The sequence below is a fragment of the Sphaerodactylus townsendi genome, linkage group LG15, assembly GCF_021028975.2.
Source record: "Sphaerodactylus townsendi isolate TG3544 linkage group LG15, MPM_Stown_v2.3, whole genome shotgun sequence".
Lineage (NCBI taxonomy): Eukaryota > Metazoa > Chordata > Lepidosauria > Squamata > Sphaerodactylidae > Sphaerodactylus > Sphaerodactylus townsendi.
Window position 1 is genome coordinate 29,916,644 of NC_059439.1, and position 23,857 is coordinate 29,940,500.

A 23,857-nucleotide genomic window follows, 5' to 3' on the forward strand; every position below is an offset into this window, starting at 1 on the left:
CTTTTAATTTTAATTTTGTTTTAAAGTGCCCTATGCAAAAAAAAAAATGCCATTCATTTGGAATGTCACAAACCTTAAAGCTCTCAAATTATTGTGCTTGTATGGCTACTTGGGTTTTCCTGTTTTTATCCAGGACTTCCAAGATTTTACCTCCTACGCCATGGAAAAGATGTAGGTCAAGAAGAAGAAGAAGAGTTTGGATTTATACCCCCCCCCCACACACACACACACTTTCTCTCCTGTAAGGAGACTCACATGGGCTCAGAGGCGTAGGGGGGGGAACCAGAGCCCGGGGCAAAATGGCTCCCAGGCCTCCCTGCGAGGCCACGCCCCCTGCGCCTGCTAAAAACAACCTTTATTAACATATAGAGCCAGTGGGCCTGTGTGTAGTCTGGGCTTCTGAGGCACTCACGACTGGCCCGGCAGGGGGACGTGGCTATGTGGGGGGCCATTTTGCAACCCCCACGTGACCTACAATGGTGGCACCTGGGACAAATGTCCCCGGATGTCCCCATTGTATCTACGCTACTGCATGGGCTTACAATCTCCTTTCCCTTCCCCACCTCCCACACAACAAACACCCTGTGAGATGGGTGGGGCTGAGAGAACTCCAAAGAACTGTGACTAGCCCAAGATCACCCAGCTGGCATGTGCTGGAGTGCACAAGCTAATCTGGCTCACGAGATGAGCCTCCACAGCTTAACTTCACCACAATGAAGAATGCCTGTGACTGACCCAAAGTCACGCAAGCAAGCTTCATAGCACAGTGAGTGGGTATTCGAACCTGGATCTTTGAGGCCCTCATCTGGAACTCAAACCAGTCCACTATTCTGGCTCTACACTGGCTCCCAACTTTTGACCCATCTTTCCCATCAGAAAAATTGAGGTCAGCTAGAGATGAAACTTAGGGATGATTTCCAGATGACTCGTGACTAGAATAGGTATCTCCTTACTCATCTCCAACCATTATCATTTCTATCCTTGGGATTAAGCTTAGATGTTTCTCCTGTGGTCCATCTTTGATCTGAACCTTCTTTTTGAGGTCACTGCTGCTCTGGATCTCATGAAAAAGAGCAACAAATCCGGGTGTCCAACAAAACATACTGATGATATCACACGGCTGACCTCCTCCGGTGGATTTATGGAGATGAGTGAGAAAAGGCCCAGGAGGCAGCAGAGAATCTTGAAGGCCTAGAGTTGCCATCTTCAGGTTGAGCAATTCGTGGAGATTTCAGGTTGTAACCTGGGTCAGCAATTAAAGAGGGGAAGGGCCACCGTGTACAAGCTAATCTGGTTCACCAGATAAGCCTCCACAGCTTAACTTCACGATCACCGCCCTGAGCCCTCCGGGGGAGGGTGGTCTATAAGACCAATAAATAAATTAAATAAATAAACAATAAAGAATGTTTGTGACTGACCCAAAGTCACCCAAGCAAGCTTTGTGGCACAGTGGGGATTCGAACCTATTCTCCAAAACAGCCGTTTTCTCCAGAGGAACTGATTTTGTTGTCCGGAGGTACAGCGTAATTCCAGCAGCTCGGCAGATCCCACAGAGATATTGGTAACCTCAGTTATAGGTCACGAATAACCCCTCAGGCAAGGTGTGAAAAGCCGCCCCGAATTCCCATGCAGCTGTTAAAAGAATATTACAAACTTCCTGCCGGGCCCATTTCCTCACGTGAATGATTTCTTTAATTAAAACATCAACATCCTGGTTACAACATAACGAGAACCCACAACACCAAAATAATTGAAACATCTAAAAAACATTGTCAACCATGCGAGATAACATCATAAGTGAAAGACTGAGTCAGGAAAGAATATGGGATGTCAGTCTAAAAAAAATATTCCTGGAAATCAGCTCCATTTGACAGAGCTGCTTAGGACTATCATTGGAAACCACCAACAATAAAACTTGTCCGTATCCCTGAGCTCCCCAAGTGCATTTGATTCCCAGGAACCCAATAGCCTGATGCTCCAATAACATAGTAGCATCCAAACTGTAGCACATTTAAGCATTTTTTTTCTATCAGAGAAATGCTTGGCAAACAAGCCACGGGGGTCTTTGAGCAGACTAGGGTTATATCACCAGAGACCTACCATAAAAGCAGTGGTGGGATCCAAAAATTTTAATAACAGGTTCCCATGGTGGTGGGATTCAAACTGTGGCGTAGCGCCAATGGGGCTGGGCAGGGCACAACGGGGCATGGCCGGGTATTCCGGGAGCGGGCATTCCTGGGCGGGGCTGTGGCAAGGACGCAGCCGCTGCGCCGGTCCTTGGGTGGGAAACGAATCAGGCTGCCACGCACGCCGGTGCACCTCCTGCTAGAGTTCTTCAAGTTCTGCGTGCTACTGCTGAGAGGAGGGGCATAACTAAGGCAAAAATCACGTGGCAAAATCACCAATTAGTGGCCCCTTCTCGGCACACACAAATAATTAGTAACCTACTCTCGGGAACCTGTGAGAACCTGCTGGATCCCACCTCTGCATAAAAGGCCTGTTGCCATCTGGACGAGTTCCTCCGGACCGGGGCGGAGCGAGGGGGAACTGCGCCGGGGCACGCTTGCGCCCCACACCCCTGCCAACCCCCAAAGCGCCCTGCCATCCCCCCATCACGCCCCTGCACAGCTGCAGCACCCCCTTTTCCGTTGGCACTACGCCACTGCTCTGGACAGTGTTTGCACAGATGCGACGCTGGCAGAGAAGTGTAAATGCTTTGCGGCCACCGTCGCCGCAGAGTGGCCTAAATATGAGATCTACCCCCAGTTTGGTCATATTCACTGAGAGGCATCCTCTGTTTGTATTCTAGACATCTGCCTGGCCAGATCATGGCCTGAAGTTCACCTGTAAAGAAAATGGTTTTGCAACCTTTTCAGGAAGCTTGAGAGTAATCGTGGGCAATTGTCCAGGTCATTTCCTCATTCTATAAATTGATCAAGAGGATGGACCCAGAAGCAATTATGATATTATCCCAGAGGCGTAGCCCAGTGCAAAATGTAGCCCGGTGCAAAATCTGAGTTTTCCGCCCCCACCCCCATATGGGCAGCCGCCCTCCCCCCCCGCCCCACGACCTTGCTAGACAGAGAAATCTCTCTGTCTTGAAGTCAGTGTATGGGCCCTGGGGGAAGGAGGAGAGGTGTGGGGGTGATTTTCTGCCCCCCCATGTGGCTAAATGGCCACAGCCCAGGGACATTGGACCACATATGTCCCCCTGGGCAGTACGCCCCTGTATTATCCAGAACCTTCCTGACGGGAGTCAGGAAACCTTGGGCAATTCTGCACATGAGTAAAATAGGTTCGACCCAGTTCCCTGAGAAGGGTACTGACCTAGGTTCGAAGCCATTGTTGTTCCCCACTGCAGCCAGATTGATCCCAGCTCGGAGGGCGGAATCATCCTGTGCCTCTTCGCCGCTCCGTTCCGATTGGCTACTGTTCTACGGCCATGTTCCGTCTATCCCCACACACGTTATTAAAAAATCTGCCACAGGAATGGAGAGACAAAGGTGACGTTTTTTGATTGGCCAGCTGTACGCATGCCCGAAACACTCAGCTGTGATTGGCTGAATGGGAGACTCCTGGCACCAGAGATTCCGCACTTCACTGGAATCGAGCTGAGTTTGAGCGTGGTTCCGTGAAAAAGTAGTAGTTCCCAACTGGAGTCAGAAATTTGACCGTTACACGGGGCGAAGCTGGTACAAAACCACGTTGATCCCAGTGGTTGTGCGGAGCACTTAGGTCGAACACAGCTTGAACTTACCGTAGGTCAATAACGCAACTGGGGAATCAACCCATATTCAGCAGAGCCTTCTTCAAACAAAGATCTCAATAACTCAATATTACTATCCCCAATTCTTGAATTCTTACAGCCCATCAGAATTAACTCTGCTGTGAGACATCTGACAAGCCAAAATTTTAGCATATTTATCAAATGCTATTCAGAACTAAAAAAAAGAAGTTTAGATTAATACCCCATTTTTCTCAGTTATAAGGAGTCTCAAAACAGCTTACAAACCCCTTCCTTTCCTCTTCCCACAACAGACATGAGGTAGGTGGGGTTGAGAGAGTTCTGAGAGAACTGGGACTAGCTCAAGGTCACCCAGCAGGCTTCTTGTGGAGGAGTGGGAAAACACCGGATTAACCCGGTACACCAGATTAGAATCCACCACTCATGTGGAGGAGTGGGGAATCAAACACAGTTTTCTAGATTACAGTCTGCTGCTTATGTGGAGGAGTGGGGAATCAAACCTGGTTCTCCAGGTTAAAGTTCACCGCTTAACCACTATACTACAAGAGATAGAACCTTTAGACAAGGAGCATACACACTAATTATCATAAAAGTATCACTTGATACTGTAGGACCAGCATAACATTATTCTTTCTGTATTATACTAAAATTTAAATCCTTTCTCACCCAACGTATCAGTTCATCTTTTGGACATCTTCTGTTAACCACATTACTGGTGGATTGTATGTGGAAAGCGTTGGTTGTGGTTTCAGCCCACGTCTCTTGTAAACAGATAAGGAAATCCTGGAGAATTTCTATCCTCTCTCAGTCCTCTTGTTTACTGGGCCAGCCATGAATATTCCATGACAACAATCTAATTGTGTTTACCCACAAAAAGGTATGTCATTGATCACAGGAAATCTTATTTGCATTTGGACTGATATGACGTTACATTTATAACCAACACACTTAGACAGTGATATCCCGTACCGAGGATGACTGGAAGCCTCTTAATGATAGCCTATGCTTTACTTTGTTGCCTATTAATTGTCAAATGCCAAGGTAGTCACGCGCAAGGGTAATTTTAACAATTTAGCCAAATGACATGGGATCTGATAACTTAGAACCCCAATCTAGGAGCAACTCTCTATGGGAAATCTTCAATAAACTAACTGTGTGTGGACTAAGCTGCTATGAAAAATTTATTGTCCTCAATGGAGTGAAATATCAATTTTGATTCCAAATCTGGGGAGAAGTTTTTTCCTGACACCACATTGTAGCTCCATCTATACTCCTTCCCACCCCATTTTCCCTTCCTCGTAAGCATTTAACTCCTACTGTAAATTTCTACTTTTAATTTCCCCCAAGATCACCTCCAGTTTCACGTAAATGTTGCTCGCAGTATGACATCTACAATTAGCAAGGTCTGAGAGGTTAATTATACCTATGCAGAGTTCTCCACTGTGATCCTATTGAAATGAATGGGTTTAGACTGTGGTAACTCTCCCCAGAATTGCACTGTAAGAGAGCTAAAATTATGCTCCCTTGTTCAGAAGAAATTTCATTTCTACCCTGATTATCCAAATATTGCTCTGGAAGAGGATTGCTGAAGGATCCCAAGATCTCGTATTTGCTCTTAAGGGGAATATCATACAATAATGAGTTAACACCTGAGAAATATTCATCCATTCTCGATTGGTTCCTTGATCTTCTCTTTGACAGTGTTTTATGCATGTCTATATATGTACCGTTGATAAAATATGAAAGTGTTAAAGAAGCAAAAATCAACCTAAAAACAAAAACACATAAACCTAAAAATAACTCCCATTTATGAGTCAAATCACATAAATTACGAATTAACAACTAAAAATCAACCTGAACCATACTAGCCATTTTCACTAACAAAAACAATGAGTACCATGCAGCTCAAGAGACACTATATGGAGGCAGTCAAGTAATAATTTCCCAAGAAGCTAATTCAAGGGGCCAATCACACCAGTCAAAGTCAGATTTCTCTCGCACTTGTGGTAATTGTAGCTGCAGTTCTTGTAGTAATAATGGGGTAACACCTTCTTGTCATTGCTCATTTCCAGCACTTTAGCGAGCAGTCAGAAGCACAGCCTTCCAGCGATCAGCGATTAGTCAGAAGCACAGCCAAGGGGCAAAACTCCTCCCAGGCTACAGCAAACAGCAGAGCCCTCAAGTAACCCAAGGAGGCTTCCGAAGGGAGCAGCAGTGGCGTAGTGATTAAGAGCAGTTGTACTCTGATCTGGAGGAACCGGGTTTGATTTCCCGCTCTGCTGCTTGAGCTGCGGAGGCTTATCTGGGGAACCAGATTAGCTTGTGCACTCCAGCACATGAAGCCTGCTGGGTGACCTTGGGCTAGTCACAGCTCTTCTGAGATCTCTCAGCCTCTGTTGTGAAGGGGGAAGGGAAAGGAGATTGTAAGCCCCTTTGAGTCTCCTTACAGGAGAGAAAGGGGGATATAAATCCAACTCTTCTCCTCCTCCTCGTAATCTCTTGTTGAGGTGTAGAGCAGCAGTGGCGTAGGAGGTTAAGAGCTCGTGTATCTAATCTGGAGGAACCGGGTTTGATTCCCCGCTCTGCCGCCTGAGCTGTGGAGGCTTCTCTGGGGAATTCAGATTAGCCTGTACACTCCCACACACGCCAGCTGGGTGACCTTGGGCTAGTCACAGCTTCTCGGAGCTCTCTCAGCCCCACTTACCTCACAGGGTGTTTGTTGTGAGGGGGGAAGGGCAAGGAGATTGTAAGCCCCTTTGAGTCTCCTACAGGAGAGAAAGGGGGGATATAAATCCAAACTCCTCCTCCTCCTCCTCCTCTTCCTCTTCTTCCTCCTCCTCTTCCTCTTCTTCTTCTTCTTCTTGAGCTGTTCCCTCTCCTAGTCAGCCTGATTTTTCAAGTGTAGCTCCAGTTTGCTCCTTCTCACAAATGGTGTTTCAGGAATCCAGGAGTTAGGATTGGGAAACTCTTGGAGTCTCCGGGATAGAACCTGAGGAAGCCAAGGACTACAGTGGGGTACAATGCTATAGCATCCACCCTCCAAATCATTCAATCTTTGTAGTTTGGAGATGAGCTGTAATTCCAAGGAATCCTTTGTAGTTTGGAGATGATCTTTGTAGTTTGGAGATGAACTGTAATTCCAAGGAATCCCGGAGTCCCACCTGGAGGCTGGCATCCCTCCTAAAAGTTCAGCACAACTGCATATTCCCTCCTGAAACCTCTTGCAACCGAAGCCCAGAAACAAGAGCTAATAAATAACAATTACCATGTTCTCTTATCAGAGGCCTTCCAGCATCTGATCTCTCACCGGTCAATGAGATGTGATAGTAATTGATAAGATTAAAACGGGATTAAAATGTAAGATTAAAAGAAAATGTAAAATTGGAAAGGATTTTTAAAAGCATCCCTTCCGATCTGCAAGATTCTACCCTGTTCCCCCTAAAATAAGACCTACCCCGAAAATAAGCCCTAGCATGATTTTTCGGGATTTTTGGAGGATGCTTGAAATATAAACCCTACTCCAAAAATAAGCCCTAGTTACAGATTCCCCAGCGCAGCTGATCTGGTCACATGTGGAGTGCAAAATCATGGGGAAAAATAAGACATCCCCTGAAAATAAGCCTAACCCATCTTTGGGAAAAAAAATTAATACAAGACCCTGTCTTTTTTTTCCGCGGAAACACGGTATTTCGTTAATGGTGGAATCTGCTTTGGGTGCAATGGAGTTGTCTTGGTTTGTTCGATCAGGGGAAAGGTTTACCATTGGCAAAACGGACCCTTTGGAATTAGCTTATGAGCGTTATTATTATCAGTCCCACTGACAAAGAATTACATTAATTCCACCAAAGGGGAGCGAGGGACTGAGCTCAATTACTTGTACCATCCCTCATACTCTTGACTGGGCCCGGGGCAGCATTTTGTTTGTTTACTGGCTCACCACCTGTGCCTTTCATGTCAGCCAGGTGTGCCAAGATGTAAGTGGCCAGTCTTTTTCTGTTAGTGTCAGTGGGACAAATTTGACCCATTAAAGATACAAGAATGGGGAGAAAGGGAATTGTGGTCTCCCCGAGAGATATGGTGTGGTTTTTGCTTTGTTGTCTAACACAAATTAGCCTGTGGTCCATGATCTGGGCATCGCTGGCATGAAAGAAAAGAAAGGTGCTTCTTTTTGCCTGGTTTTGGAAATATCTGACACTTTTCCTAATACAGGTATCTCCTCCGCTGGAATATCCCTGAATGAAGCTGCTCTATGTAGCAGCCAGGACCCAAGTTTTGGCGAAACTAGATAGGATCAAGTCTTTCGAAGGCGATGCCACCATCTTTGTTCAGGGAATCGATCCGCACCGAACTCCCCTTTCCAGGGATAGGGTAAGTTCATACCGGACGCCATTTTGAATCGGGAACGAGGCTGCAGACGGGCGCGATGGCGATCAACCGCATTTCCTGCCAGGTAAAGAGCAATAGAAGCACATATGGAGCTCCAACCCTGCCTCGCGTTTTACCTTCAAATTCAGACGACAATGATGCTGCGGGTTTGCGTGTGCACCTTTCTTTCGTTGCGGCAATTTAGTGTGGGGGAATGGGGGACGGCAGCTGTTTTGCATCTGTGCTCTGATTCCAGGAGCTCAGCTTTTAAAATGTATACTATTGATCGTAGGCGTCAAACTCGCGCCCCTCCAGATGTTATGGACTACAGTTCCCATCATCCCCTGCCAGCACCATGCTGGCAGGGGATGATAAGGCTGCTCAGTCCAGCATCTAATGGAGAGTCGCCAGTTTGTCCACTACCTATAGTATAGATCAGGGGTAGGGACTATGCGGCTCTCCAGATGTTCAGGAACTACAATTCCCATCCCAGCTCTGTGGCATGGCCAATTGGCCATCCTGGTGAAAGGCTGATGGGGTGTAGTTCTAATTTCTGGAGCTTGCGGAGACCCTGAAGATACAATTTCATTTTCATAACATTTTTCCTCCACGGAGCATGAGGCTCATTTCATCCTCACGACAACCCTGTGAAGTAGGCCCGCCCCACTTCTCCAGGCTCTCAATCTGGCACTTTTAAGTTAACGAATTTCAAAAGCTGACTTTTAAAAAGTTTTAAAATTTGTTTTGGGATGGCACCAGTCAGGTGACAGAAGAGCCCCTAACCCTAACCAAATACAGGTTTCAGATGGATCCTTCACTCCCCCCCCCTTCCTTAAGATGCTGCCACCTGCCCTCCTGTTATCCTCTTGACAGGGATGCCATGAAGCAGACTGGGATTCTGCTGCCCACTATGGACCGGAGCTGGAAGTCCCAAGAAGCCTTGCTCAGAGTAGCAGGAAGAGGGAGCAGAGAAGACGATGTTTGCTGGCCCAGGAAGCCCCCGGTATGTCCCCTCCCCTTGAATGGCTTCTCTGGAAAGGAAAGGTCCTGTGGAGGGCAACCAGAGCAGAGCCATAGACCTCCAGAGAAACACAGGATCCTTCCTATCCCTGGGAGAGCCAAGCCCTGAGCATGGAAGACAGAACACAAGACTTTAATGCTGCATTCACCAAACCCATGCCTTAAGACAGGGGTCTCCAACTTCCTGCCCTCTGGATGTTTGTGGACTACAATTCCCATCAGCCCCTGCCAGCTTGGCCAATTGGCAAGCAGGTGGAAATTGTAGTTCATAAACAGTGGAAACCATAACTGAACCCCTGCCTTCAGACGTGAATGAAGTAATTACAAAGCAGCTCATGCCCCGTGAAGACTAGCAGCGGTGTGTAAGCTTTCAGAAGCCACAACTTGCTTCTGCATGCAAAGCAGATATCCTGTCGCTAAGCCGTGGTCCCACCCCGAACTGTCCCCTACAGGGTACACCGTGGAGAGGGAACCAGCTGCTGTTTCAGACAGACAGACATCTTTATTGGCATAATTGGAATTAATTTATACAACATAGGTGGTACTCAGGTACATTCAAAAGCTATAGCATAAAGTAATAAATAAAAACAATAATAACATTCCCTGCTAGGGATGTAGTTGACAATTCGCTTTGAGCTGTTCGCAAAGCTCGACAGCCGTTGATTGGAAGCAGCTAATAAAAAGTTTGCCGCGTCTGTGGTAACAGCTAGGTTCTGGTTGGCTCTTAATAGTTGAAGAAGCTTGCATTTATTTCTACTGTCCAGCCTGCTGTTTCGTGCAGAAAATTCAGTGTATCAGCGCCGCTGCGAAGCACTCCTAACCCCGTCTCTTCCCAAGCAGAAACCCACTGTGGCCTCGGTGACTCAGTCTTAGCAGCACAAAATCCCAGCTCGTCGCTGTGTGAGGAGGGCAGCCCCCAGCTGGCAGCATTGCATGACCACAGCGCCTACTGCATCCCCGAGGAAGCGGCCTCCTTGAAGAACCTGGTGATCCGATCGAAAGAGACGGTTCATTGCCAGAGCGAGCTGCTCCTCAGACTGGAAGGGGCTCTAGAAGCCAGCCGGAAAGAATGCCAGGCGTTCCAGGTGAGGAGAGGAAAAGGGCTGAAGAGAGGATGGTGAGAGACAGTCAGTAGAATGGCTGTTGTGAGTTTTCTAGGCTGTGCAGCTGTGGCCTGGTGGTTTCAGGTCCTAACATTTCACCCACATCTGCGGCTGGCCTCAGATAAGGTGCATCTTCAGAGGCCAGCTGCACGGCAAGGTGCATCTTCAGAGGTCAGCTGCACGGCAAGGTGCATCTTCAGAGGTCAGCTGCATCTTCAGAGATCAGATGCAGGCAAAATGTAAGGAGCTAAAGCCGCCAGACCACGGCTTTGCAGACAACCCACAAAAGCCAGCTGGGGAAGTCTTCGACAGGTGCAGCAGAATATTTGGCGAGGTGGTGGTAAGGATGACTATGTAACATTTTCTCTCTTCCTTCCGCGCATAGGGAGAAGGCAGAAAAGAGTGAGGGAGAGCTGGACTCTTCTTGCCCGAGCTCCAGAGGCGACGTCTCCCAGCTCCGAAGCAGAGAACCCGGAACCTGCGCTGCGGCCAGGACCGAGATTGGAGTCAGCGGGCGGCAGCTTCCCGCGAAGAGCTGGGCGCCAGTGGGGCTACTGTGCTTTTCTCCTGAGCAGGCAGCTGCTTGAGGGAGGGCAGGAGGAAGGCTCCAGGCCTACCGCCGGAGGGCTTTTCCCTATGGGAGGCTGTGAAGGGAACAGCAGACAGTTGAGGTTCTACACTGGCTTTGACGAATACTCGCGCTTCACAGCCTTCCTGGACTTCCTCCTGGACGGTGATAGCCCGAGGCAGGAAGAGGGTCTGGAGCGCAGGAGCCACAGCGCCCTCACTCCTGACAACCAGGTCTTCTTGGTGCTTGTCCGGCTGCGGCTGGGGCTGCTCCTTCAAGACCTGGCCTTCCGCTTCCACATCTCGGAGTCCACAGCCTCCCGCTACTGGCTCGGCTGGACAGAATGCATGGAGCGGAAGCTGAAACAGGTGAGTGGATTGAGCACCGGAGGGCTCTTCTCCCCTCTAGTGGAGAGAAGAGCCATGTAGAAGGGTTAAGATCGAGGGGTCTGCGAGCCACCAGCCTGTGGCTCTCCAGATGTTCATGGACTACAATTCCCACGTCCAGCCCCTGGCCATGCACAGCAGGGGCTGATGAAGAATGTAACAGTCCATAGTATCTGAAACCCTGGAACCACAGGTCTGGGCTCTGGATTAGAAATCTAAGACCTGCTGCGCTTTCACAATCCCTGGGGATAAGGGAGGGATGCTCGCAAGTTGTCGAGAGATGGCTTCCTCACCCCCCCTCACCCCCAAAAAAGGGAGTATGAACCATTTGGAACAGGTGAGGATGTGCTAGATTTCATGTATGTTTCCATTTTTTTCTCTCTAATGGAATGCAAAGTGGTTCGTGTTCTCCTTTTATTTTCACAACCACCCAGCAAAGCGGGCTAGACTAAAAATGTACGATTAGCCCAGCAAGCTCCAGTGGCAGAGTGGGAATTCAAATCTGGTTCTCCCAGATCTGGGTTGAACTACTGCACCACACCGGCTCTTGGCCCTCCCTGCTTCCAACTGAGCAGCTGGTTATCAAATGCAGTTGTTGGTCAGTGGTTTGGAATTGGTTCTGCTCAAGGCCTGCACTGCCTCCTGCTGGCCCAGGTGCAGAATTGCACTGCACCACATACATGGAACTTGTGTACTATGGACAGTTTGGAAGTCTCTCCTGTGGCCTTTTCCTGCCAGGCTGAATTCCAGTTCCAAATGTCTTGCTGTTATGGTCAAGTTAGAAATGGCATGTCTCTCCTTCATGGAGACGTTCTCTTACCGCTCTCCATTTTTACCCTCATACCCATCTAGTGAAGGAGGTTAGTCTGAATGTACAGCTGGCTCACGGTAACCCAGCAAAGATTCAAACCAGGAACTCTTTAGTTCAACGCTCTAATCCAGGGGTCCCCAAACTACGGCCTGGGGGCCAAATGTGGCCCCCTGAAGGCATTTATCCGGCCCGCCAGGCATGGCAGCAATGGCTCCATTCATGTGCAGTGGGGGCTCAAGGGAAGGAGAGAACCCATTGCTATGACAGATTGATTGCAGTTACATGATGGCACCCCCAAATCTCCATGCATTTTCTGACCCAGAGTTAGAAACCTTACACGTGGCTTAGCAGCTTGCTCCGCCCTTCCCTCCTCGGCTACTCCATGTGTGTTGCTCTCAGGCTTTCTGTTCCGCCTCCACTCCCATTGGCATCAGCCAGGCTGGCCAGATCAGCTCTGGCCCAGCTGCTAGGGAGGAAAGAGCCCAGGAAGATACCTGATCCTGGGTTAGATGGAATGCTTCATTGGGAAAGTTCTGCTTTTTTTTTTTTTTACAGGGGAAGGTATTCCACAGCCTCCCCAACAATATTTGGAGCCCACCCTGTACTTGACATACTTTGGTCACTGTTCTAAAAATAGACCATGACAGAAAGGCTGAAAGGTGAAATCAAACATTTTACAATCATTTGTGCATAAGAATTTGTTCATAGTTTTTTTTTAGTCCGGCCCTCCAACAGTCTGAGGGACAGTGAACTGGCCCCCTGTTTAAAAAGTTTGGGGACCCCTGCTCTAATCACTACACCACTCTGTCCTTCTATACACAGACCTGTGCCCTTTCCCAATGTTGTTTCAGGAGCTTGTTCTGTGTTGAAACAGAACTGAGAGTAGTAGTTTTGGATTTATATCCCCCTTTTCTCTCTGTAAGGAGACTCAAGGCGGCCTACAAGCTCCTTTCCCTTCCTCTCCCCGCCACAGACACCTTGTGAGGTAGGTGGGGGTGAGAGAGTTCCGAAGAACTGTGACTAGCCCAGGGGTAGGGAACCTGCGGCTCTCCAGATGTTCAGGAACTACAATTCCCATCAGCCCCTACCAGCATGGCCAATTGGCCATGCTGACGAAGCGAGCTGATAAATTATGGATTCCTAATTTCTGGAAAACAGCTTATCCTAGTTAACACAAGGAACCACCCAGAAGGAATGTAGGAGTCTTGCGGAAACACATCTGGTTCACCAGATATGAAGTACCTCTGCCACTCAGGTGGAGGAGTGGGGAATCGAACCCGGTTCTCCAGAGTAGAATCTGCCCGCTCTTAACCACTACACCACGCTGGCTGTTGTACCCCTTTCCCCATTGGCACGCTCCACAGACCACTTAACTCTTCTAATAAAAGCATGTGTCCATTGGATTGGCCTGGATTGTGACAAATGAATGCTTCCTCTCCCTCCCGCGTTGGCAGATCCCAGTTGCTTGCAGCCAGCGCTACGTGGAAGCTTTCAAGCCACAGAGAGGCCGATTCCATCACACACAACGATGCCCATTGAGTAGCAGCCCTGGATTGTACGCAGCTGCTGTTCGAAGCCCAGGGGAGGACAAGGAGCAAAGGAGATGTCCTCTGGGGCCCAAGGAGCCGCTACTCCGTCCCTGGCTACGCTGTGGCTGCCCCCAGCGGCTACATGACCTTTGGGTCGGGAGTCGACGAGGAGCTGGCGTCCCTGCCCCCGTTCCTGCAGGCGGGCCCTGTGCAGCTGTCGGCCCAGCAGGAAGGAACCAAAAGGCAGGTGCTGAGCTTCCGCAGCTTGACGGACAAAGCCCTCGGCTTCCGCTTCCTGCTTAGCGTCGTCCCACCCCTCAGAACGCCGGAGAGCCAGGTGGGCGAGACACCTGGACCATTTCCTGTTACCTCGCCTGCCTGCTGCACGAACCCATGGGGCTGGGCTAAGGGGAGGAGCTGCCGGGATACTTCCCTCCCATTGCACAGAACCTCCATCAAGGATTGCCAAGACTGATACACCTCCGAAGACGCCAGCTACAGACGCAAGCGAAACGTTAGGAACGAGACCTACCAGACCATGGCCATGCAGCCCGGAAAACCCACCACAACCAATTGCTATGACTGTCCCCTGCCGTGGTGGAATCTCTTCACCTCTGAGGCCTGTGTGGCTGGTGCTGCATCACTGCCTTTTCTTTCGCTGCTACTTTCCTTGCCACGAACTGACAGGAACCTGACACCCCAAATGCAGACTCACCCAGTCTCCCTGAAGGCCAAGAACTGGACCACACTTCCTTCTCAGCCGCTTACTCTATAACACAGGTGTCAAACTCGTGGCCCTCCAGATGTTGTGGACTACAGTTCCCATCATCCCCTACCAGCATGTTTGCAGAGGATGGGAACTGTAGTCCACAATATCTGGAGGGCCACGAGTTTGACACCTATGCTCTATAACTGTGGTGGCAAACCTTTGGCACTCCAGATGTTATGGACTACATGGCCAATTGGCCATGCTGGCAGGGGCTGATCGGAATTGTAGTCCATAACATCTGGAGTGCCAAAGGTTCGCCACCACTGCTCCATAAGCATCTGGGGTCAGCTGGGAATGCAGGTTCCCTTCCCAGGAATGGTTGTATTCACCCTCCCCCCGCCCCATTCCCCTACAGCAGGGGTCTGCAACCTGCGGCTCTCCAGATTTTCATGGATTGGCCATGCTGGCAGGGGCTGGTGAGATTTGTAGTCCATGAACATCTGAAGAGCCGCAGGTTGCAGACCCCTGCCCTACAGGAAGTTTCTTTTCAAAGCAGGCAAGGATTAATCTTTTATACCAGTGGTTCTCCTGATGCTGCGACCCTTTAATACAGTTCCTCATGTTGTGGTGACCCCCAACCCTAACATTTATCCATTTTACAGATGGAGAACCCTGATGCAGAAAGTCTTAGGCGACCCCTGTGAAAGGGTCGTTCGACCCCTAAAGGTTGAGAACCACTGTTTTATACCATCTGTTTTTTGCACTAAAATCTCAGTGGCCGACAATCATTTCTCTGAAAGGATCAGAGGACTTCTCTGGGGTGGGAAGATGATCAGCCTGAGGTTTTGCTTGCCCACCTAGGTAACAGCATCCTTCCACGTTTTCACTCGTAACTCTCCAAGTTCCTACACTGGAAACTGTTTCCCAGGTTTCTCGCCCACTTTGCATTTCCTTTGATACTTGTCCAGAGCCTTTCCAACTATTTTGGCAAGGTAAACATCATGGGACGATAATGAGAAGATCCCCCAAATCTGTGGTCACTACGAAGTTCACACAAAACGTTCACCCAGTAACATCTGGGAGTTGCACTTTGTTGGGACGCAAGAGACTCTGGGTACAGCCTTTCTACCAAATAAAACAATAACGGGGTGTCACTATGTGGGTTTTAATGATTCACAATCTGCATCTTCAACCTCCTTTGGAAACAGCACTAGTTTTTGTAGCCTCGACTGGCACGGCGACCTCGAGCCCGTTCAAACTTGCGGCCCTTGGACTGAATATATGGCCTAGAAAGACACAAGTAAAAAGAAAGGGGGGGTCAGTGGCACAAACGTGGATTGGCTAGGAATGGAGGGGAGAGGGGAAGCAGAGACCTGTAAGAGCCCCAGAATTCAAAAGCCCCACAAAATCAGACTTCATAGCTCTTTCAGCTTCCTTCGTTGCAAGAGACTGCCAGCTATTCTAACCCTCTTAAAACTGTACTTCTAAGAGCTAAGTGTTCAAATCTTGCTCCTCTCCAGTTCCAAATTTCCAGTGATAGCGTCTATTATATGCCAAAAGCTACTGAGGAGCTGTAGTCCAAAGCTACACCCAACTCGCATGTCCAGACAACAGATATGAAAGGTGGCTGGGGTGATGGTGATTTCATACCACCCCATCAGGCTTCATCATGTGGTGGAATCCATGAGAAATTCTGAACCACAAAATGACACTAAATCACCAAATGTCTCACTGTCTTTCTAAAATAAAGGGATATAGAAGAGAAGTGCAGATACAAACTCAAATGTGTAAGCAAGGATCAAGAATTAGTTACTGCCTCTTCCATATGGGAGCTCTTCCATATGGGAGCATTCGTCACGAAAGGAGGATATAAATATTTTTGTAACTGAAAAGGTGTAACAATCCCATCGGGACCAGTGTAGAAAGTACAGAAAATACAAATTTCAGGATTCGGAGTCACCAACCTCTTATACATTCTTTAACTAAAAGAGACTCAGAATGTGTTTTTCGTGTGTACTGTATGTCTTTTCTGCCTTAAATCAAATGGGTAATGCGGTTTACAACTCAAGTTTAAAAGGAAAAAAAATGTTTTTAATGGTCAACTTGCAACATTTTAGTAATTGGTGGACCTTCCTCATTGTATATTTTCCGCCAGCCGTTTCGGCAATGCTAGTGAAATGGAAATATTTAAAATAAAACGTGATACGAGATCTTAATTTTATTTAGTATGAGAGGAATGCTTGGGAACAGTGGGTGGGATCCAAGCTTTTTCTCTGAAGGTCCCCTCTGCTCACCCAAAACAGGTTGTGCTGGGGATCATGGGACCTGCATGTACAAAACCCATGCAGGCCAGGAGGAAACACAATTGGGTGAGAATGAGTCAAAAAGGCAGATTAATCTAACCCAGTAAGGGTAGTGCTATAGCTCGCATGCCCAGGGTGGATAAAGGAACCTTAAGCAATGCTGGAAAACTCGCTGGTGATCAATTCAACAACTTAGAAGTGCTATGAGACTCTATTAGAGAAGAAGAGTTTATATCCCCCTTTCTCTCCTGTAAAGCAGTGGTGGCGAACCTTTGGCACTCCAGATGTTATGGACTACAATTCCCATCAGCCCCTTCCAGCATGGCAATTGGCTATGCTGGAAGGGGCTGATGGGAATTGTAGTCCATAACATCTGGAGTGCCAAAGGTTCGCCACCACGGCTGTAAAGAGACTCAAATGGGCTTACAATCTCCTCTCCCTCCCTCCCTCTCCCCCCCCCAACAAACACCCTGTGAGGTGGGTGGGGCTGAGAGAGCTCCAAAAAGCTGTGACTAGCCCAAGGTCACCCAGCTGGCATGTGCTGGACTGCAAACCTAATCTGGTTCCCCTGATAAGCCTCCACAACTCAAGTGGCAGAGTGGGGAATCAAACCCGGTTCTCCAGATTGGAGTGCACCTGCTCTTAACCACTACGCCACACTGGAGGAAGCAGACAAAAGAGGTGTCCTAAATGAAGTCAAAATCCAGAAAAAGAATGTTGTCTGACCCTGGAACTGAGACTATTCCAGGAGAACAGAAGACTGAACAACTGCACAGCTTAAAACAAGTCAAAAGACCTGTTTAAACATTGTTTTTGAAGTTTTACACAGCCTTAAGCAAATGCAAGTAGATGGAGAAAGCAGACGTGGCATTCTGAGTCATCAAGGTATACTCACTTGGTATGGCTGTGTGGGGTGCCAGGGGCCTTGCCAAAATGCCGATAAACTTGACGGGCCTTTCTGGGTCCTGCAAGCAGAAGAGAGATGTTTCTGTCAATAAAGGCAGCAGGCAGCAGCCAATGAGATTCTCACTTGAGGTTTCCAGCTTCCCACCCAACTCACCAGACAGCAGCACAGTTCCTTGGCCCTTCGGAGCAGCCATAGCTAACTGGTCAAAAGTCATGATCTGTCCGCCGGATTTCAGGATACGTGTCCGAGCTCCCTGGGATACTCTGAGGGCACAAATCTTGTAGAAGGGGAGAAAAAAATAGTTGTAAAATGTGAGCGTTCCCAAATCTGTCTATGGCATTGTTTTTGAAAACATTTAAATTTATTAACCAGCACCCAATTAAATGGGGATACAATACGCAGCCAGTTAGCGTGGTGTAATGGTTAAGATCAGGTGGATTCTAATCTGGAGAACCAGGTTTGATTCCCCCACTCCTCCACCTGAGTGGCAGAGGCTTATCTGGTAAACCAGATGTGTTGCTGCACTGCTACATTCCTGCTGGGTGACCTTGGGCTAGTCACAGTTCTCTTAGAACTCTCTCAGCTCCACCCACCTCACCAGGTGCCTGTTGTGGGGAAAGGAAGGGAAGGGCGCTTGGAAGCCACCTTGAGTCTCCTTACGGGAGAGAAAGGTGGGGTATAAATCCAAACTCCTCATCTTCTTCTACAATCATGAGCACATCATGTGCTTTGAGACCTATCCAAAACCCAGTTTCTGAAGCCTAAGTCACTCTGCTTCTCCCTCTTAAGTCAGCTCTTCCGCAACTGGCCAGGCTACCTTCAGTTTGGGGATCTCCTGGATGCGAACATCATCTGTCACTGTGCCCACCACCACAGCGGTTTTGTTGTCCCGGCCTGGAAGCTTCATCTTGCGGATCTGGAGAGGGAGGAGCAAGAATGACCACTGAGCGCACCGCTGCGTTTGTTAATAGAAGCGAGAGCAGTCACACAAGCATTACTGCAAACTCAGCTGTTGCACATTTATTCATTCATTCATTCATTCAGTTTATATACCGCCCTCCCCCGGAGGGCTCAGGGCAGTTCACAACAGAAATACAAACAATAAACCATAATAATTCCGTACTTACAGTACTGTTCCTCAATTTAAAAGCAGCGCTCAAATTTTAACCTTTCTATTAAATATAGTAAAATACAGATAAAAATACAGATGGCGTCCCATAATTTAAAATTCCCCTAAAGGTGATGATGATGATGATGATGAGCCTGGGAAAAGAAAAAGGGACCCTCCCCACCCAAATTCTGACCCAATTTATGGAACCATAGAGTTGGAAGAGACAAGTGCCATCGAGTCCAAACCCCTGCCATGCAGGAACACATAATCAAAGCACTCCCAACAGATGGCCATCCAGCCTCCATTTGACAACCTCCAAAGGAGGAGACTCCACCACACTCCGAGACAGAGTCATCCAGTGTCAAACAGCCCTCACGTCAAGAAGCTCTTCCTGATGTTTAGGTGCAATCTCTTTTCCTGCATCTTGAATCCATTGCTTCATGTCCTATTCTCTGGAGAGTCCTCCATGCTATGCAAAAGGGGAAGGTACACGGTTTTCTTCTTTTCACACTAATCTCTGGAGAAGCAGAACACAAGCTTGCTTCATCTTCAACATGACATTCCTTCAAGTGTTTAAATTATACTCCTGTTGATGCAGCCCAGGATTTCATTGACTTTCTTGGCTGCCACTTCACACGATATGACGAGCTGAACATCTACCTAGTTCCACAGTCGTGGCCTAATGAAAATCCTGTCACCAAGACAGACTTTGGGAGAATGGGAGAGACACAATACTAACTCTTTTTCCTTCTCACAGCCTTCTCCCCATTCCATTCTGTCTGCCTTGACTCACTATTAAAACCTTTTTAATGGTCTAAACCACTCAGTTACACCCAGAGAGGCTCTGATTATTCTTCGACTTGCAGCAGGGGAGGGCTCCTTACAGATTTTTGAGAGTATTTTGTTCCTGGAGCTCAGGACATCCAATGATTATGCAACTTACAGCACCTGTGAAACTGGGGAAGAAAACAGAGCAAAGAACCGGCGTCAGCACTCACCAGGCGGGATATGGCCAGTGGAGGTCGGTTGGTGCGGCTCATGAAGAGACGTTTGAGTATCACTTTGTTGAACTTCGCATTGGTCCGTCGAGCTAAAAATCTGTAGAGCTGAGGTGGTAGCAGAGGATTTTAGTTCCCTTAAGACTCCTCCCTGGCCAGCCCTTTCCCCCAATTAAGTCCACTAGATTGCTTTCAGTTTCCTGATAAGTCCACAAAATGACTTTTAGCAGAACCACAGCCTCTCAAATATAATCTACTTGTTTTCTCTTTTTCTGTCTCCCTCTCCCACTCCATTAGATAAAAATCTCCTCTCCCATGGATCTCAGTTTGCCTTCCCCCCCAAAATTAGCACAGCTAAATGCAGGATGGAGAGAGGGCAAAAAGGTTTCTTGAGATGTCCACCAAGAATTGTGGTCAATTCTGAATACCCACGGATTGACCCAGTTCTCACCTTGACCAGGAGACGAAGGTAAATATCTTGACTCTTGGGCTCCTTGCGCCGAACCTTCCGGTCCTTGTTGTGGCGAATGTCGACCCCCTGGTGCCAAGAAAAAAGAACCATTAGTCAGGGAGAAAGTGACAGTTATCTCTGGACCGGATATTTTACTTTGTATTGCTCTAAACCAATGTGGTACCCCAGCCTTTCCTAGCACCTGCTCAGTGTTTTGAAAAAGCGGGTGGATCTTTTGCCCAGGAAGCCTTCTGATTGGCTACGCCGCTACGCAGATTTTTAGGTATATTGCTTTGGCAGAAAATTCCACCACATTGCAAAAATCTTCACTTTGTGTCTGATGGTAAGATGCAGCAACAATTGTGGCTATCTGTCAAAGAGTGCTTTTGTTGTGTATTCCTGCATGGCAGGGGGTTGGACTGGATGGCCCTTGTGGTCTCTTCCAACTCTATGATTCTATTTTGAAATGGTTACCATCTCAAGTGGACCCTATCCCCACCACACTGCAGCAACACCACAAACTGACTACTGCCTCTAAGATTCATGTCCTCACCCATAAAAAGAAACAAACAAGTGATTCCCCCTTACAGAGGGGCCATGGTGGAACTATGGAGCCCTTCGAATCCTAAAAGTTCCACACACATCACTGCTAAAGACAACACCCTGTTACTCCACACAATCCTTGATCAGAAGTTCACACAAAAAGGGACGAGGGGAAGCAATTCTGTAATTACAGGGATCAGGAAAATAAGGAAACCTCTTAACAAAAATGAAATTTACAGGAATTCTAATAGCCAATACAAATCTGTCAGATCTACAGCTAAAGCAAATTAAAATACAAGCAATGGGGTGTTTTGAGGTAGAAACCAGCCTATTGCAAGCAGATTCTAAAACACTGGTCGCTGAGGTAGTCCCCCATTCTGCCCTGAAAGTTTGCTGGGAGCCAAAACCATTGTCCGCCCAATCTGCTTCTGTGAGGATAAAACTAAGGAAAGGAGGACGACGCTTCTGTCATTGCTGAAGACACGCATCCCAACATGACAATCATACAACTCCACAGAAGATGCCTGGCCTCCTGCATCCCACTCTTTTCATTGATTCCCATCCTGAATATTTCCAACCGTTCCACACAAGGCGTCCCACCTGACAGCCAATGTTATTCAAACTAACATCACAGTGCAACACACCGTGCAGTTACTTTGTGACTCCGGTCCAAACCCACGGATCTCAATAGGCTTAAAGGGATTCCGAACAGCCTATTTATAACGGGTTGCGCTAGTTATAAATGAACTCGTTTTCCCTTTTGATAAGTGGAACACTTGCAACTCGCTATCTCCAAACCCACGGATTTCAATAGGTTTAAAGGGACTGCACGAGTTGCACTAGTTATAAATGAACTCGTTCCCCCTTTTTACAATGGAAAACGTGCAACTTTAGACTCCATTCATTCTGGACAACCTCATGCGACTAACTTGTCGCTCTTTATGATCACTACTACTACTACTGCGAGAGACTACGGGATTCTCATTTATTAACGTCTTGTTTACTGCCTAAAGGGGGACGTGAGCCGTTCTTCTAACCGGCCCCGGGAGGTTCCTCCTCCAAACACATCCCCAACCCCAAGCCAGGCTTGCGACGCGGCTAGGCCCAAACAACAGCCTTGCAATAGCGGCCCCCCTCGCTCCAAGACTCCCCGGCCTTTCCAGTTTCAGGCCCCCGCCGCCACTGCTCGCCTCCCCGGGTTCTCCAGACCCTTCTCTGCCCCGCCGAAGAGTCGGCCCAGGCCCCCGCCGCCTCCCCGGGGAGGATTGCAACCGATTCCCAGCGCGCCCCTCCCGGGGACTCACCATGGCAGCGCCGCCGACGCCTGGAAGGAAGAGAAAGGAAGAGGCCGCGAGCGCGCGGGGTTGTGGGAAAAAAAAGAAGGAAACGCGACGACAGTGAAAGCAAGGGGCGGGACTTGTGCGCTCTATGGTCATTCCCAGGCCGAAAGTTCCCTTTCGACGTGCTAGAGAGTCAGTACATTAAACTTCCGGATTTATATACTATTTTTCCCGTCAGGATAAAATTGACGTGTTTATTTTATTTATTTATTTAATCAAACTTATATGTCGTTCTCCCCCATAGGGTTCAGGGTGGTCTCTGTTTAAGATTAAGCAAAATACATTAATAAAACACATCAAAATACACATTAAAATAAATATATTACCATAAAATACATTAATAAAATACATGAAAATACAAATTAAAATAAATACATTACCATAAAATACATTAATAAAATCCATTAGAATACAAATTAAAATAAATACATTACCATAAAATACATTAAAATACAAATTAAAATAAATACATTACCATAAAATACATTAAAATACAAATTAAAATAAATACATTATTCATTTTATTTATTTATTGGATTTCATAGACCGCCTCATCCCAGAAGGGCTCTAGGCGGTTCACAATATAATATAATGTCCAATAAATTACTTAAAACACATCTAAAAACATTTAAAATTCAATATGCAGCATAACAAATCAGATAACAACAGTCTAAAACCCCATGCTGGTGGCACCCGGCCTGAAGGCCAGGAGGAGCTGGCAGCGCCCAAGATGGAACCAATATGGGGCACTGCCAGGGATGACAAAATATGGCAGGGCCTTATGAGAGGGCAGCCAATCCGCAGCCAGCCTCACCAAAAGCCTGGTGGAACAGCTCAGTCATACAGGCTCTGTAGAACTCTCCAAGGTCCTGCAGGGCCTGAATAGCTGGAGGAAGAGCATTACCATAAAATAAATTAATTAAATACATTAAAATACAGTACACTAACTACAGTACAGTACACTACAGTACACTAAATCCTATATCTGGTGTCATTCCTCACAAATTGTCCCCCCACCCCACCCCCCGCCTCCCACTTTCCTGAGGAGAGACTGGCTGATGTTATGTGAAGGCCAATTGATGCAACAGCCTCAACCAAATGCCTGGTGGAACAGCTCTGTTTAACAGGCACTGTGTGGTCCCTGAAAGTAATGAAGAAACCCGGGTTTTTTTGCTATAGTTGTGATTTGGCTGCAGAATGTATCACCCACCCAATGACGAGTAAAAACGAGCATGCATGTTTCTCAAAGTTGTCCTATTGGACCCATGGGTTCTCTAGCAAGAGGATATGGGTGACTCTCTGTTTGTGGCAGACGTTGCTGGTTAAAAAGTTAGGAGTTTCACAACTGGCCGTCAGCTTCACCTTGTAATACCGCACAAAATACTCCAGTCTAAATTGATAGACAGTGCAATAGCTGGGTCCGGAGTCGGCACAGTCAGGGCACAGCCATGCCACCTGCTAAGAGGCATGCTGTGCTGTGGCTAGCAAGCCCACAGTGATGCTATTCCTTCCCTTTGAAGGCTTCCCTGTACCTTAAGTGGCATTTACACCAATGCCATGCAGCCTAGATTTTGAGACTTTCAGCTTCCGCCTGTTGAGCCTATAGATCAATCTGGCACTGTCTGTGGATGTTTCAAAACCATACACATTCAATTAAAAGGTAGTGATTGGTTGCTGTGTAGCTGTGTTATGCAGACACACAGAAACTCTTTGCTACTATTTGCTGAAAATATTGCGAATATTGTTTAGGGATTACAGACAGCAAAAACTATCTAGGTTGCCTGTGTCTGAAATCGGTTGTTTGGCTCTTCAGATGCTCCCTCGTTGCAGAGAGAAGCAGCCAATCAACCAATAATATCTGTGTTCCCATAACAAAAATGGCGACTACGGATGATAGCAGTTATGAAGCCCTTGAAAGTGCCATACTTTGGCCACATCAAAAATGGCCAAAAAAATAAAAAACACGAG

General features: G+C 47.6%; 2 protein-coding genes across 5 annotated transcripts; one reads left to right on the forward strand and one right to left on the reverse strand.

The window, feature by feature from the left end:
- The first annotated feature begins 8,106 nt into the window (after positions 1–8,106).
- On the forward strand, positions 8,107–14,318 carry LOC125445174. Of its 4 annotated transcripts, none has more exons than XM_048518074.1 (5): positions 8,107–8,195; positions 8,984–9,113; positions 9,971–10,215; positions 10,620–11,169; positions 13,453–14,318. In XM_048518074.1, the coding sequence occupies exons 1-4, from the start codon at positions 8,169–8,171 to the stop codon at positions 10,818–10,820; spliced, it is 603 nt and encodes a 200-aa protein (XP_048374031.1). In that variant the 5' UTR covers positions 8,107–8,168; the 3' UTR covers positions 10,821–11,169; positions 13,453–14,318. The 4 variants fall into 4 exon arrangements, with proteins under 4 accessions (XP_048374031.1, XP_048374029.1, XP_048374030.1 ...); XM_048518072.1 differs by lacking the exon at positions 8,107–8,195 and adding an exon at positions 8,201–8,277; XM_048518073.1 differs by lacking the exons at positions 8,107–8,195; positions 13,453–14,318 and adding an exon at positions 8,201–8,277 and having other exon boundaries at positions 10,620–11,193.
- A 1,067-nt stretch (positions 14,319–15,385) lies between these two features.
- RPL18 (ribosomal protein L18) lies at positions 15,386–21,974 on the reverse strand. Its single transcript, XM_048518075.1, has 7 exons — positions 21,854–21,974; positions 20,007–20,093; positions 19,556–19,663; positions 18,264–18,362; positions 17,600–17,723; positions 17,435–17,504; positions 15,386–15,522 (listed from the first exon to the last, which is right to left on the reverse strand). The coding sequence occupies exons 1-7, from the start codon at positions 21,854–21,856 to the stop codon at positions 15,447–15,449; spliced, it is 567 nt and encodes a 188-aa protein (XP_048374032.1). The 5' UTR covers positions 21,857–21,974; the 3' UTR covers positions 15,386–15,446.
- Positions 21,975–23,857: the final 1,883 nt, after the last annotated feature.

What these genes read in the sequence shown, in the direction of transcription:
- LOC125445174 (XM_048518071.1), top strand. Translation starts at nt 10,870, where the DNA reads ATGGGAGGCTGTGAAGGGAACAGCAGACAGTTGAGGTTCTACACTGGC. An exon ending in TGGAGCGGAAGCTGAAACAG is followed by an intron (nt 11,170 to 13,452) that starts GTGAGTGGATTG and finishes CCGCGTTGGCAG; the next exon opens with ATCCCAGTTGCTTGCAGCCA.
- RPL18 (XM_048518075.1), bottom strand. An exon ending in ACCTTCGTCTCCTGGTCAAG is followed by an intron (nt 19,664 to 20,006) that starts GTGAGAACTGGG and finishes CTACCACCTCAG; the next exon opens with CTCTACAGATTTTTAGCTCG. An exon ending in ACCCCACACAGCCATACCAA is followed by an intron (nt 15,523 to 17,434) that starts GTGAGTATACCT and finishes GTGTCTTTCTAG; the next exon opens with GCCATATATTCAGTCCAAGG.